Here is a 15,914-nt window from a genome sequence, read left to right as displayed (position 1 = left end):
ACTATGTATTCTTAGTATTCTTCCCTAGATTGAGCCTTCTCATCCCTTCAGTTATCAGACCACCCAGTAGCATTACTTCACCAACATCCCAATCAAGGAACTAATACAAGTCAAGGTTATTCAAACATCTTATGCACATCGCTCATCCAAGTTTTATGTCTGCCCTTTGAACAACACAAGTTTGAGCCACTCCTTCCTCGGGCTTCCAATTTTTCCAAGATTTCTATCACAATTACCAAATAAAAAGTTATAAAATCTCTCAGCAATTATTAAAAAGTTTCATACAAGATCATGAAACAAAGTATACATGAGTAAAGACGAGAAATCCGAGAATACAAGAAGTTTCAACTCGAAACAATCAATAACAAAGAACTTGTGCACATGTGAGTGTGTTTGGGTGTACTGGTGGGAAGTGTGCGTGCAGTTGTGGTGGTGGTGGTGGTGGTGTAAGGCGTGGGGGCGGGGGCAGGTTTCCAGCATTATCTTTAAACACATTCAGTGACACTCTGACAGGTCAACAAAAACTACCTGTAAGCTTCATTGTGGATATTCATGATATTAGTCAGGCAAAACCAGCCTGGTTCATTTATTGTTATTTGGCAGAGGTCTGCTCACAGATTCCTCATAAGCAAAGAAACATTCAAGAAAAATTGAAAGCATGGCAAGGAAGGAAATAAGATAGAGCAATAAATTGCAGTATATTGTTGATAGCGTTTAACCTCTAAAAATTCTGATGAATCGACCAGAGATGTCAGGCTTGAAACCAATCTCAGTATTGGGGTTACTATCAACCTTTGTTTATCAGCTTCTCCAGCTCGATCTCTGCCTATATTAGAGCCTGCCCACCTTGAACTTGCCTAGAAATGTCACTGGCATAAATAACAATTATAACACTATGCTAAAACGAAAAATTTGACACTACCTTGGTTGGCAAACTCATGGCCCTGCATGAGGCAAGATGCTCCAAGGCACCCATAGATAACAGAATCTGAGCACCGTGTTTTCCGTAGTTGTGGCTGATTCTCAACAGCAAAGAAATTTGAGCCTCAAGAGTGCACAAACATTGTAGAGATTCCAATGAGCACCCACCATCCTAACAAATAAGATAATAAATGTTGCTAAATTTTGAAGACAACATGAGCTTAACAAAGGTTTCATTTATGGTGCCATTTCTTTGAACCAGATACAAGAAATAAATTTGGCTTTAGAACAGGATCACATATAAGCATTAAATAATGAATAGAAGAAGACTGATTCAAGGCTTGCATGCAGCAATCTACTGAAATAGTTCATGACCAAAGCATAAAATAGTGAAGAGATATTGCAATAAAATAGTTGTTTTAGATATTCCAATATTGAAAAATGAGTATTCCATCTCAGCAATTATAAATATCTCTAGTTGTACCACATTTATTGGCAGGAATTGCACAAGCAACACTTAAAGACCATGTCAAAATGCACGGATGAGTAATAATAACAGTTATCCCGCATGTAACAAAGGACAAATAGTTCAACCATCAATTAAGGAGCAGATTTGAATGTTGGAAAAGCTGCCATCAACATAAAGCATCAGAAAGCAAACTTGATATATTTAGCAACGACGTAGACGGTTTTAAGAAAAAAGACAGACCTTGCAAGAAAAATTACTGATTTCCATGAAGCATGACCTTAAAATTCCTCTACTTTGAAGTTGATTTAAGAAGAACTTTTCTTGGTCTATACTAATAAATGCATCTAAAACATAAAATGATATTGCCTTTCCAGCTTCACTGCCTTGCCTGGCATCCTTTGTCACCTGAAAATATCAAAAAAGAGAAATCAAGAAAAGGAGGAACATAAGAGAAGATGATTGTTCTTGTTCATTTTGGTATCACAAACCCGCAACATATTACACAGAAATAACATACCCTCTATTTTTACAGACAGCACACGACATTAAGGATCTTTGAAAGAATCAAAAGAAAAAATATGTGCAGTTGAAGATAGTCTAGCCAACACAATACTTATGTGAAAATTAGTCAAGCAATTGTTCATATAAAACACATACAAGTACAAACAAATACAAGCAATTGAGACAAAAAAAGTGAATTACATCACACCCCGCAAGTCCATCTGATAATGTTATGGATCCAAAAGGTTCTTCAGTTCTTGTTCGTTCTCTCCTATACTAACCATCATTTTCTTGGTACGCATTGCATCATGTCATGCAGAACAATTGAGATGGTGGAATGCCAATAGAGCTCAATTAGATGGCATGGATGATACGTCAATAACATATAGAACATCCTACGCCTGCTGATAACTCATGAGTCATGACATTCGTAAAAGCAACAAATTGGTCATGGGAATTGGTATTTCCATACAGCACTCCTTCCAAAGGCAATAGCAGCAATACCAAATTACCAATATAATGGTCTTGTCAACTTTTGCCAACATTATGGAAAATGTTTTGCATATGTTAGCTTTAACATCTCAAAATGCATGTGCAGCTCTAGATAAGTTAAATGCTAGACCAGGTGTGTCATGCTGGCAGTAGGAGATAACTGATCGCATGTAGGAGATAACTGATCACATATAGCTAGTCAAGGCTCTCTTAGACATCAGAAGTGGCATGAAGATACTTCTGAGATACCTTGCCTTTGCCAAGCAGTGTTTGCAGTATCTAGAACTTTTGGTGAATGCATCATCATAAGATCTTAATATGATTCCTCAAAGTCAAAGATCATGGTTTTGTCTATGTGCATGTGCATATATCAATAAAATAATTTGAAGAATTTATAATTAGATAATAGTAATCAGAATTTACACAAATGATTTTCTATTCTATTAGTTTTATAAGTCAATGTTTATCAACATTTCATGTCAAAAATAAACCTGTAAGCCGATTTGGAAATATTTCCAAAATTTATATTAAAATGGATATGCATTCAAGGTATATTGTCCAAATGTAAAATAATTTGCTCTTTACTTAGATTAATCATAGTGAATGGCTGAAAAAGTGGAGATCCATGCACAAGTGTCACAGTACATCAAACTAAATGAAGAAAAACAAAATTTTTAGAAAGTATGAATAGAAAATTTAAAAAAATAATTTTCTTACAAATTACAATGTCTCAAGACACACCTCTAGAACCAACAAATTTAATGTTTCTCATGCCAAAACACATAAAGATATCTCAAGATAAAAAAACAATTTTCAAGGAAACAAAAACTTATGCATCATATTGGAACATCCAAACAAAAAATATTTCAAGATGGTCAGAGATACCAAAAAAGGGGACCAGTAATGTCCAGTATTACCTAAACACCTGGTATTGGTGCCAAGTGTCAAAAGTTCCCCAAGTGTCAGATGTAGTAGCCTCCAGAAACCTAGGCACGGGGGAACATGGCATGCATGCAAAGATACAAAGACAGTCAAAGAGACACAAAGAAGTTGGGGGGGGGGGGGGGGGGGGGGGGGAGGATTAAATGGCATGCATGCACACATACAGAGAAAGAGAGAGAGAGATATTACATTTATATATGTACAAGTATATGCTTGTACATTTTGATACTTATTTAAGAACAGAGAAACTTATATCAGTAGAAGCAATCTACAAATAAATTCAATGGAACGTCCATGAGTTTGCAAATTGTTTAATCTATTCACTAGGTTTATGTAAAGTTATTTAAGATATGTTGAGATACTTAAACTGACAACTAACCATGATACATTTATATTTAAAACAAAATTACATTTCACTTAAAGTGTTTGTAACTGTGATAACATTATATCAAAATCAAATATATAACAACACTTTGCTTAAAGTGTCTATATACGTGAAAACTTTACACAAAACACAAAAAAAATTAGCTTAAAGTGTTCAGAAAACCTTCAAGACATATCACTTGAAGTGTCCAGCATTTAAAAGTACAAGTCTCCAGCATGACACTATCAGATACGTTGTGCTAACATCAATAGGACACCTTACAAGTCTCCAACCATGTCATGCTGTGTCATGCTATGCACAAGCACCCAAAAGTGTTGACACTTCCAAACAACTTAAAAATGGAGTGTCCAAGTAACATAATGCAAGGTTGCATATAAACCCAAACCAAAATGCATTGGACTAAAATGTCATATACTGTGGAGCAATACATCTTAAAAGTGTGGTATACAGCTGTCTGTTATACCCTTGTATTGTGCCGATTTATCTGTGATATTGCAGTTTTGATAAGTTACCATGGGTACTAAACATCCTAATCCTTGTTTTGCTAAGAGTTAATGATACCTTTCATTTCATGTCCACTAAAAATAGAAAGTGACAAGTCATCAAAATATTTAACTTTTCGTTTTTAGGCATTTTGTAATCGTATATCCTACATGGTTAAGAAACTTACCATATGCATTCAAAATGGTTCACCATACCAATTTCAGCACCCGTAGCAGTACCCTAATGGTACAGTGTAGGTACAGGTTGGTTCGCGGTACTAAAACTCAATACGCCTCCTAAACCGAGTATCGGTTCACTATTGATACAATATGAAACATGGAAAGCGGTACCATCTCGAACTGCCCAATTCAGCCCGTGCCTAGCCATACCGAGGGCGAACCGACATGATTACACCTCTCATTTAAAGAAATTGGCGATGGAGAGGGAGAGGCAGAGGAAAAGAGAGGAAAAGAGAAAGGGAGGGATCAAGGGAGAGGGTTTTTAAGCCTCCTCTCCTTCGATGGACTTCACTTTAAAAAAAACAATCAAAAAAAGGGGTCGAAGCCCTAGTTCGATGAAACAAGGGCTCTGCCCTTGAAAGCCCTCTCCTTCTCCATTGCTCGGCCTCTCTCTCTCTCTCTCCCCATCCCTCTCCCTCCCACCCTCCCCCCCTTCTCTCTCTCTCGTTTCCTTGTTTTCCTTGCGTCGCGGCCGAAGGAGAGGGGGCTCAAAAGCCCTCTCCCTCTCTCGGCCTCTCTCTCTCCATCCCCCTCCCTCTCTCTCCCTCCCTTTCCCTCTCCCTCCCTCTCCTTTCCTCTCTTTCCTTCTCCCTCTCTCCTTCCCTCTCCAACTCCCCTTCGTCGGCACACCACGATTAAGCACGAGATGATACCATACCATACCATACAGCTAGGCAACCGGAACATGTCCCAAAACCAGTTTCGCCGACCTTGGTATGGTATACCCCGTACCAGGCAGTATGGTCCAATACAGCGAATCATGACTCATATCCGACTCCTACAACTGGGGTCCACGAATATGTACAAATATACATCCATAAAGATGCTCCCTTATGGGGTTAAGATGTGCAAAACCTAATTGTATTGAAGTGATGACAATGTGTTCGAGAAAGTTGTTGCTATGCTCAGTATATCTCATTCTATGAAACACAACTAGAATACGCTGAAACATGTACAAACACTCAAACATGTTTTGACCAATGTGAACCAATATTTTCATACTAAACAACATAAAATTGATAGAAAATAAAGAGGCCATAGTATTTTCATGATACTAAAAGAAAGACTATGGGAGTTAAATTTCTATTGAATATAAATTGCTCAAAATTAAAGAAACGCATATGATGGTAGCCCCACTCGTGGCGCTATCCTAGGTAGAACATAATCTTAAGCCACTTGATAATCACAAGCAACACTAGCACTGCAGGTGGTAATCACTTCCTTCAGTTGATTGATCAAACCTCACAAAAAGGCACTCAAAATTCAAAGAGGCTAGAGTTGTTCCCACTTCCCATACAAATTACAGAGTTTGGGATTGTTACTAGAGCCCAGCCCGCTCGGGCCAATCCGATTTTGAGCCTAGGTGAAAGCTTTAGGCCTCTTAGCACCAGCAGGCTAAAATGATTGAGGTTCGATGCAATTTTAGCTAGCCTTGGGCCTAATAAAATTAAAATAAGCCAAGCCTAAAATCCTAACTCAATATTTAATTAAGGAAAAAGATATAATATTAAAATATCTTTAATTTTTCATATTTCATTCCTTTCTCCATTTCTTTTTCCCATCTTGTTGTCACTCCCACCTCATTCCTTCTCCTTTCCCTTTTCCCATCTTGCCCCCACTTCTAAGAACCCCCCCCAACTCGCTCCTCATTCCTTCTCCCTCCTCCCTCCTCTCTCAACATTGCTGCTCGAATCCCCCACCCAACCCGGTCCTTCAGTCTTTCTCTCCCCGCCCTCCATCGCTCTGCCTCCTTGTGGACCTTGTCCTCTCGTCATCGCTGTCTTAACCCCTGGCTCCTCCCTATACCGGCTCCTCCCTCCCGCCACTGTCGTGAAAACCTCATCTCTCTCACTATCTCTCTCTCCACTAGCTTGCCATCATTGCCCACCACAACTTTCCCCATCCCTCGTGTGCAAAGGAACCAAGCCATGCCCCAGGATCAATCAAGTCGGGCTGGTCCCTAGCATGACACTCAAAGAGTCAGGCTGGGCTCAAGCTAAGAAATCATGATGTCGCACTGAAGCCAAGTCGGCATCAAGCTAGCCTAAGCTCTTAATGTTGAGCTTAGGCCCGACACAACCTGAAGGATGCTCAACTTCATCCACAACCACAATCACCACCTAGAAAAGAGAAAGAGGGGGGGGGGGGGGGGCCATGTGCTAAGTCATTCTGGTACAGTACATGCAGTAAGTTACTATCCTGCATGTCCTATGCACCACATGATAACCCGAGTTTGGGACAACAAAAAATTCTTAATTGAACAAGGCAGATGCAAGTCTTGACACATCAACTGTTGCTTCAAACTGAGGCTTAAAAAGAGTATGAAATTAGTTGGATAAAATAATATTACACTTTAGCTGGATTGCGCGCATATCAACGATGACTTAATTATCAACAAGCATCATGAAGTGTATGAACCACCCAAAAAGTAAATTGAAATTCAGATGATAATAAGACTCACAAGGAGCCTACCAAATCAATTATTGCTTCAGCCTCTTTTTTTATTATGGAAAAATTGACCCGTTCTAGTTCAGCCTGTTCCTTGTCAATCTGTAAACATCAGAAAACAAACAATTTTCAAATAAGTTATTGTATCACAACTGTCATAGAGTTAAAGAGAATAAATAAATAGATGGCAGGAACCTTTTGTAGATTAAGTTCTTCATCTCCATCTTGTTCTTCATGAAGCAAGAAATGCAAGACTGATGCCGGGACATCAGGGTCAATAATACTCCGACAATATTGAAAATAACTCAACAGCAATGCATATTGGCTGTGAAACAGATAATTCGAGGAAATGAACATGTTAAAAAGGAAGAAAATAAGTGAATTATGTTTATGTATATTTGTTTCAAGAACATCTCAGCAAGTTATATATCCATACCGCCTTCTCAAGGCTTCTGATGATTCATTTCTGAGAATAGCCATCATAAGCTTAAAAAGTATAGAATGACAAGCTCCATTTGACAATTGCTTCACCGAGATAATGTCAAGGCACGTTACATCATCAGAATCTACACCACCAGGACATAAGAATCTCTCATCTCGAAGTTTCGCCATGCAGGTGAGCGCAACCTTTGAAATTCAGGAAAGCAAATAAAAGGATAAAAACTATGAAAGGGATAGATGGCGCAGAGAGACGCCAAACGTAATACATGAAAAGGCTCTCACATGGCTTAATATAACTGCCATCTTTAAAGAACAATCTGGAGATGCCGATGCACTCAATGAAGCACCAAGCAACCTGGCAGTTTATTCAAAATACAATTAATAATTAATTATAAGATGTAATTATTATCAAAAGATCAAAAGCATAAAATCTCACTCACTCAAACAATATCTGAGAGCGATCTTCAAGAAGCGACATTCTCCTAGATATAGGGACCTGAAAGATGTCAAAAACAAGCATGTCGAATTGAAATATACAAGAGAATATATGACAGTCTAATATATCTGTCATAACAAATACTAAAGCTAAAAAATAAACAACAGCTACCTCTACAATCTGAGACCAGCCAGTCAACATATGAAGCTGGGCTGCTTGCTCTTCAAGATTTTTGTTATGCCTCCAACCCCATCTTAGCAACTGCTGGATTGATTCTCTTAACTCACCCTTCTCAGCCTCATTAAAATGGGAGCCCACTTGAGTAAATGTCTAACAACATAAAAGGAAAATCAGTCATGGTTTTACTGCTGTTACTTGTTGATCAAATTAGGATTTATCACTGCATGTACATAAGATAGATTGGTAGATTTATATATAGAATTTTTGCACATAATTAATAATTAAACAGATAAATAACTCATTAAGAAAGAATAAGAGAATATAACCTGCCAGAGTTTGTCATGAAATGCATCAAGGTCAATTAGTCGATCACCTCGTTCTGAATAATAATACACACCGCCCATTTCAGATGTTGCAGAATTTCTGAGTATATCTTCAACCTAGAAAAAAGATACTAGATTGTAAGGAAATAATAGTAAGAACACAAAGAATATAACTCACAGAATCTTACCTGTGTGTCATATTTCAAACTAGAAAGGAATTGAGAATATTTCATAGCTCTATCAGGAGATCTGAACTGGACAATTTCAAGCAATTCTAGTGCCTGAAAAATAAAAAATGATCTGTTAAAGCTAATTTACAAAAGAAAAAGAAAAAAGCACAACGAAGAACTACATCCACAGATGTAATTTCTTTATTTTACACCCAAACAGGAAAAAAATAAAGAAACAAAAATGTAGATTATCAGACTATGCATTACAACCAGTGAGAGAATACAAGATCATGCAATGGTCTAAGTTAAGAAACACAGAAATCACATGATGCAGAAGCTGACATTGTTACATATGAGAAGCTAGGGAATAAGGGAAAGAATTAATGACAGACCATATATACATTTGTAATAGACTTCTTAACATGGCATCAGAATCAACAAGAAGACAAGGATATAAATTATTTTTGAGTATTGCTGGATAAAAAGCATATGAAAGTGAAAAACCTCACAATGCCACCTAGCTTAGATTTATCCTCTAGCACATAATTCCTTTCACTTTCACCTAAGTCCTCAGCTCCTAAATATTAAACAAAGCAATTCCAGTGACCATTTAGCAACAAGCTAACAAAAGTTATACATCAGCAGGACTGCAGGACCAATGGTAACATTCATTAGCAGATGTTTCAATTATCTTACGATATTAATCATCTATGACTAAGGGAGACAAGAGAACCATGTAATCCTGCTCTGTCTATTTTTGGTAGTCCCTTATCCTCATGGAAGATCTTTCATGAGGAGTCGAGGTTTCAATTTTCTTGCAATATTAATCAACTACAACCACGAGAACCAAGAACCATGTATTCTTACTCTACCTATCTTGGGTACTCCTCCATCCTCATGGAAGTATCTTCAGTTCAATGTTGTTCCATATTAGGCCATAAGTATCATCTGCTGGTATAATGTGCTATACCATTTTCAGTCAAGTTTATAGCGCCAATGTGCTGCTTAAACTATTTTTTTGATGTTAAAGATGTTTAAGCAAGCCAAATATATATGTCCAAAGTCCAAATTATGTTAGCCAACACCACAAAGTAGCCAGCATCTCCTTCTTACCTCCTGGCAGCTTGTAGGTTCTGTTGTATGATCATGGATACTCGATGCTTTCCAACATTGTATATTAACTAGTACAGGAGGGAAAAAACAGTGCTTTGTATAGATTAACCAACAAAACAAGACATCGAATAATCAGACCACAGGAAGGGAAGAAAAAAACACAATGCTCTGTATGACAGATAATACAGAGTTATCATTTCTTATATTTATTCCACTTAATGTTATTTCGTGCTTTCCCCCTTATGCCATCCTAGCTCTAGCCATCAAAGCATGAATATCACTTACCATGAACTAACATCTAAAATTACTTAATCCATCTAAAAGTATACAATATGTTAACATCTAAAACCACTTAATCGATCTAAAAATAGACAATATGGCCAGCTTAAGTGCATTCTTCCCAAAATAAATAATGCAGAATATGAGCATAATCTGAAACAAAATCATCCTGCTTTTAAATTGATTATCAAGATGAAACTAGAACCTCAACGTCTTCATGTTACAACAGATGATTATTACACCAAAAAATAGTAGTATAGCTTCCAAGCTCATTCAGCAATGTTAAAACATAAAAACAAGGCACCTGATAACTAGAAGATAGATGCCACAACTGAATGCAGTGACAACAACAAACAATTATAGAGCATAAATAGTTAAGACACAGAAAACAACTCATAGATATGCTTTTAAGTGCATTAGACATTCTATTAAAGGTGAATAGAGTTGCAGGGTACACCTTTCGCTTATTAAAGGTTCTATTTCCAGCATGGTTAGCATCTGCATCGTTGGTTTGAAATCCATTTGGATTTCCAAAGATCTCATCAGAACACAGAACAAAAATCTGGGAAAGAATTGCTAAGCATGTTTCTCGGTGTGTGGATACAGCCATATCAGCTAAATGCAACTCCAGTGCTAATAGTTTAAGCAGCCATGCCCTCTGAAAAGGATATGAGAAGGAGTAACCCATTATTAAAATCAACATAAAGCAAATAACATAAAGCAGGAAAAAATTAAAAATTTACTCTCCCTAGACATCAAGGTTGACATTACTAGGCAAGAAAGATACCTACTTCATTAGAACATTCAAAAGCAAATTTCATAATCATAACTAATTATATTATTATCAAATCTCCAGTTTAAATTATCTCAGATCTCAAAATTTGACATTGATCCATGCAAAAATTATAATTGATAAAAGTAGCAATCAAAACAACTTCCCCTAAAGACCTTAAAAGGATTGGCACCATTGTCACCTGGACATAGCAAATATTTGCAGTGTCCCCATGCTGACACAGCATGACACAAATGTCATACGCCATAGACATCGTTTCTTTGCTTGCTTCAGGACTTCAAGGTTCACAACATCTCTCATCTACAAGCTGCTAAAAGATCAGAAAAAAAAAAACAAAAAAAATGGAGGGAGGGGGAGAGAGAGAGGAGGAGGAGTAGGAGGAGAGAGCTTGGAGTGCCTACTTCTCATGTGTCCTCCTTACAATGTGGCAGAGTAAATACAATGCTCTAAACTCCCAATCCCTTCTTGAGGGTAGAAGGAATACATAATCCAGCCAGCCGGCAGCCTATCCTCCTCTCTAATGACCTATGGTTTTAGGGTGAATGGTGACCCACGCAAGAGAGAGAGATGGGTGACTGGCGGGAATTTGCCATCCCAAGTGAATGGGTGAAGCAAGTAATGCACCTACACCCTCTGCTTATATTGGGCTTGCTACTGAATCGTGCCTAAACTAACTGAGTAGTGAGTACAAACAAAATTATAGCCCAAAAGTGGTACTTTCACAAATTACAGTCCAAAATTGTTGCTCATATATGGTCTAAATACTTTGAAACCCACATAAATTACTTAATTATCAAGATTCCAACACCATAGCCTATATGTAATTATAATTTATAATTAATTACACTGCCATGTCCTTGTATCCAAGTCTTTTAAGTATGTCTTGTTGGGTTCTTCGGGATGCTTGGGCAATTGACACCCATGTCCCATGTGCAGGTAACACTTATTGGAACTCATTAGGCAATGTCTACCCGATCGTCAATTAACCAATCATAGCCAAAATTATCATATAAGTAACCAGCGAAGCATCAATTCTTCAACTTTGCAGTCTGGATTCAGTCCAGGTCGTGCAAATTATTATTGTCATAGTAGATGCTTATTACTTTTCACTCAATTCTATTTTCCAAAATCCATTATTAACAGCAGAACGTCTGTTAGTATACCATAGTACCTGAATTTCCTTGCAACAAATAAAGCAATGCCATTATATATATGCTCATGATTCAAAGAATACACTGGAAACTGTTATTACAATATTTTATTTTGTCCGATTTCATCATTATTTTAACCATTTCAGGTGATAATACTGATATAGACCTAGAGCATGAGTCATAAGAAGTTGAAGCAGAGAACTTCGAATCAATAACTATTAGCTATGATTATAAAGCTTTCACACCATATAGGCAAAGAGAACCACCAAGCAAGGGCAGAAGATATGCCATGGCCAGCACTGTTTTCAAGGAGGATATATAGTTCTGCTCATTTTGTCAAAATAGGTATCATAAACAATCATAAACTAATCATGTTTGCAATCGACCTGATCCAAAGTACTTGTGTTAACAGTTCACATAAGGAATTTCATTTAATTCATGGCTGAGAAAACATACCCACATATAAAAATTGCATTACCTGATGAAGAGAGCTAATGCGAAGTGCCTGATTGTTACTCCTTTTGGGGAGTGGAGCAACACCAATTGTTTCCAAGTGCTGAAATTGAATTACATGCATCAAAGATATAGGGGGGCAAAGGAAATTTAATTGCAAAACTAATACTGACAAATTAAGAAGCACCTTAGAAAAGAACTGGTATTTCTTTGTGCTCAAAAGATCCATTACTGGCCCACTGGATAGGGGGTCCAGGCATAATTCATACAGAAGCTGCATGCAGTAACAGTCTTAAAAATCTCCAAAAGATTTGAAATAGAAAGATGTTGAATAGGGAAGCAAAAAAATCTAGCAAACCTGAAAACCAAACTCATGCAGTAAAGCATTTATATCTGGCTTTGAAAGCTTTTCCAAGTTATCAAGAATTACTTTCAAACAACTGCACAGAGTGCTCAATAACTCTGGTTAGATCATTACACATGGTAACATGCCACTATAAATATGTTAGGAAATGTCAAACCTGTAATGAACTTTTGGCTGCAATATTGTCTGCTCCACAGGACTATCAACATCAAATCTAAGAAGCAAATGTGTGATATTTGGTGCTGGGCGACCAATATTATCAATGAGAAGCTGGAGAGAACCAAAACAACATTTAAAATCTTCTCAAATCTACATTAAGGTGTTTGGAGAAAAATATATTTAATACAACCTGCAATATAAGAATACCAGCATCATCTTTCGTGTTCTCTATAACCTGATACTCATCGAAACGTAACTCCAAACAGGTTGCAAAATCCTCAATCAGGCATTTTGCTGCACTTGATTTCAACAGTAACTGTACGAGGCCAACCATTCTAGAACTGTCAAGAAGCCACTTTAGGGGTAAGTTCGCAACTCAATTACCAGATAAGACTCGCTGCCAATTTTATGCAAACAAACATCATATACACTCCAAGAACAAAAAATCATTGCAAATGAATGTAAGATCAGCATGACTTAGCAATCAGCCAAAAACAAAGTACCTGAGAATACTCATGATCTTTATTGAACAATGCTGAATTTGAGGTAGAAAATCGTATCGCACATACTCCAGCAATGCAACAATTTGGTTATGATCTTGACATAAAATAATATCCAAAGGCTGTACAAGTTCAGATAGTGAGAGAAGATGTAAACTCAATCTAAAGGAACAATAGGAAAAATTCCAAACAGTCTAAAGACGATAACCTGATATAATGGGCGCCAGAAATCAGCAAGAAACAAATCCCTTTCCATAACAAGAATAATTATTTCCAGTGAAAGGTGCACAGCTTTCTCCAATAGTTGGCCATACGTTTGGGTACTCCGCTCATTAATTATAGTGTTTACCCCCAATAAAATGATACTCATTATATTACGAAAAACTATCTTACCACTCATAAAATCCTGCAACATTATTCACAAACCAGACACAGAATTACTTGTTTGATTAACATTTAATGTAAACAAGATATATCGAACACAAAAGCAGCCCGCAAAAATATTTATAAAAAAAAAGATAAAAAGGCACTACACTGCACATATGAAGAATAAGAAGAATCTAGAGCAGTAAAGAGAGAAATTTAACAGCCATACTTTGGATAAAACGAGAAAAACAACTAATGAAAAAAGAAAAGTTTCTGTAACCGTTTCATTATTTGAATCCTCTGGGCTTGCTCATCACTTCTCAAAAAAAGAAATAATATCTGAAAAAAATACATACATAATGTACTAAAGATGGCAACCTAACATATTGGTCCAACAAACACAAATGTTTCAAAGAAGAAAATATTATAAATATATCTAATAAATTCAAGACCAATCACAACAATGATGAAATGGCAATAGAAATTTTTTATGACCATATATGAGCAGCTACTGCAAAGAGGTCACACGGAAGGCCAATGTGCACAAAATTACAGAAGTTTGCATAGGCCCTCCACCATATTATCAGTAAAACCTTCTGTTATTTTCCAATTTGTTCATTATATCTAATTCCCTTGAGGAACTGACAAGCATGAGATGCTTGGCGTGGTCCAAGACAACAAAACAAATTAGGTTAAGTTCTCATGTAGTATGGTTAAATATTCAAGTCATCTCAACTCAACTAAGCCTTAATCCAAAACTAATTGGGTTCGGCTACATGAATCCCTTCCCTGCATTCCGCTTGGTTTAAGGAAATACTTTCTAAGAGGTATTGAGATGTCAAGCCCTTCCTTTCAATCTACCTCTACCTCTCTTTCCTTCTAGAAGTATTAAATCACTCCTATGTTCACAGAAGGTGATGTCAAGCTTTAGTTTCCATTTTTGAAGAAAGGTGAAGAAGAATATCCTTGGCTAAATAAAAGAAAGAAAGCTGAGCACGACTCCTATCACTTTCTTATTAGTCAATCACTTTAGGCTTGGGTCACAAGCGCTAGCACATCGGGCTTCTTAGCCTAAAAAATAAGTGCTTTTCTGTGTGTACATACTGTACCGGTTCAGTATATAATATGGGAGACGTACCGACGCTCGATGCACTGAACTGGCCCTTGTACCGAGTGTACCGGCACAACGACAGGGTGGCACCAGTATGAGGCTCGATACCGAGATAGCGTACCTTAGTTGTACAAGTTCAAACCATCTAAATCATCCTTTTGTCAATTTGTCCTCAATTTGAGCTACCTCCATCTTTTTTGCAAATGATTTCATTTCTTATTCCATCTTTTCTGATATTACCATATATCCATCTCAACATTCTCATTTCGGCCACACCCATCTTGTGCACATATTATTTTCTAACTACCCAACATCTATATCATAAATATAGATGGTGCATGGCTATCCTATAATTTTTTTTCTTCAACTTGGCATGTATTTTATGATAACAAAATAACCAATTGCACTTCTCCATTTTGTCCAACCTGCTTTAATCATATGGATAACATCCTCTTCAATCTCCCCTTTCTTATGAAAAATCGAGCCTATATACTAAAAATGATCATTATTGGAACTTCATGTTCCTCAATTTTCATGAAACCTTCATCTCAATTTCTAATTTTACTAAATTATATTGCATATATTCCGTCTTGGTCCTACTTAATCTAAAATTCTTTGATTCTAATACACTTCTCCATAATTTCAACTCATGATTAACCCTGACCGTCCACTAAGATTATATCATCCACAAATAACACGCACTAAGGAATATTGTCCTGAATATGTCTAATAAGCTAATCTATGACTGACGCAAAAAGGTAAGGACATAGAGCAGATCATGTGTCAACCTCTTATGACTACAGACTTACTAGTATTACACCAATAGTTCTCACACTAGTAATCAATCCATCATACGCATCCTTTCTTTTCTAATAACCATCATAAAACTCTCTAGGGACTCTATCATATGCTTTTCCTAAATTAATATAAACTATATGGAGATTTTCTCTCTTTTTTATATATTTCTTCATTAACCTCTGAAGGAAAAAAAATAGCCTCCATCGTCGACCTTCCTGGCATAAAACCAAAATAGCTCCTTGATATTTTTGTGCCACACCTCAATTTGTGCTCAATCATCCTCTTCGAAAGTTTCATAGCATCGTTCATGAGTTTAATACTGCGATAGTTGGAACAATTTTGAACAACATCTTTATTCTTATAAATCAGTACTTTGGTGCTCTTCTTTCATTCACCA

At 36.9% G+C, this 15,914-nt stretch overlaps 1 protein-coding gene across 1 annotated transcript in view; it reads right to left on the bottom strand.

The window, feature by feature from the left end:
• EMB3142 (nuclear pore complex protein (DUF3414)) overlaps window positions 1-15,914 on the bottom strand; it is a 43,615-nt gene that overhangs the window by 11,168 nt on the left and 16,533 nt on the right. The window contains exons 19-37 of the mRNA XM_039130519.3: window positions 13,451-13,648; window positions 13,246-13,364; window positions 12,933-13,083; window positions 12,741-12,853; window positions 12,578-12,659; window positions 12,407-12,493; window positions 12,245-12,322; window positions 10,280-10,480; window positions 8,449-8,541; window positions 8,264-8,377; window positions 7,929-8,087; window positions 7,762-7,817; window positions 7,604-7,676; window positions 7,317-7,507; window positions 7,076-7,205; window positions 6,905-6,982; window positions 1,631-1,795; window positions 923-1,093; window positions 720-857 (exon numbers count right to left, since the gene is read on the bottom strand). Coding sequence (XP_038986447.3) covers window positions 720-857; window positions 923-1,093; window positions 1,631-1,795; window positions 6,905-6,982; window positions 7,076-7,205; window positions 7,317-7,507; window positions 7,604-7,676; window positions 7,762-7,817; window positions 7,929-8,087; window positions 8,264-8,377; window positions 8,449-8,541; window positions 10,280-10,480; window positions 12,245-12,322; window positions 12,407-12,493; window positions 12,578-12,659; window positions 12,741-12,853; window positions 12,933-13,083; window positions 13,246-13,364; window positions 13,451-13,648 — 2,397 coding nt within the window. The remainder of the gene's footprint in view (window positions 1-719; window positions 858-922; window positions 1,094-1,630; window positions 1,796-6,904; window positions 6,983-7,075; window positions 7,206-7,316; window positions 7,508-7,603; window positions 7,677-7,761; window positions 7,818-7,928; window positions 8,088-8,263; window positions 8,378-8,448; window positions 8,542-10,279; window positions 10,481-12,244; window positions 12,323-12,406; window positions 12,494-12,577; window positions 12,660-12,740; window positions 12,854-12,932; window positions 13,084-13,245; window positions 13,365-13,450; window positions 13,649-15,914) is intronic.

Source organism: Phoenix dactylifera, chromosome 12, assembly GCF_051530095.1.
Source record: "Phoenix dactylifera cultivar Ajwa chromosome 12, Ajwa_hap1_PhDact_Kaust_v1.1, whole genome shotgun sequence".
In the NCBI taxonomy this organism is placed as follows: domain Eukaryota; kingdom Viridiplantae; phylum Streptophyta; class Magnoliopsida; order Arecales; family Arecaceae; genus Phoenix; species Phoenix dactylifera.
This window is presented reverse-complemented; position numbering and strand designations above follow the sequence as displayed.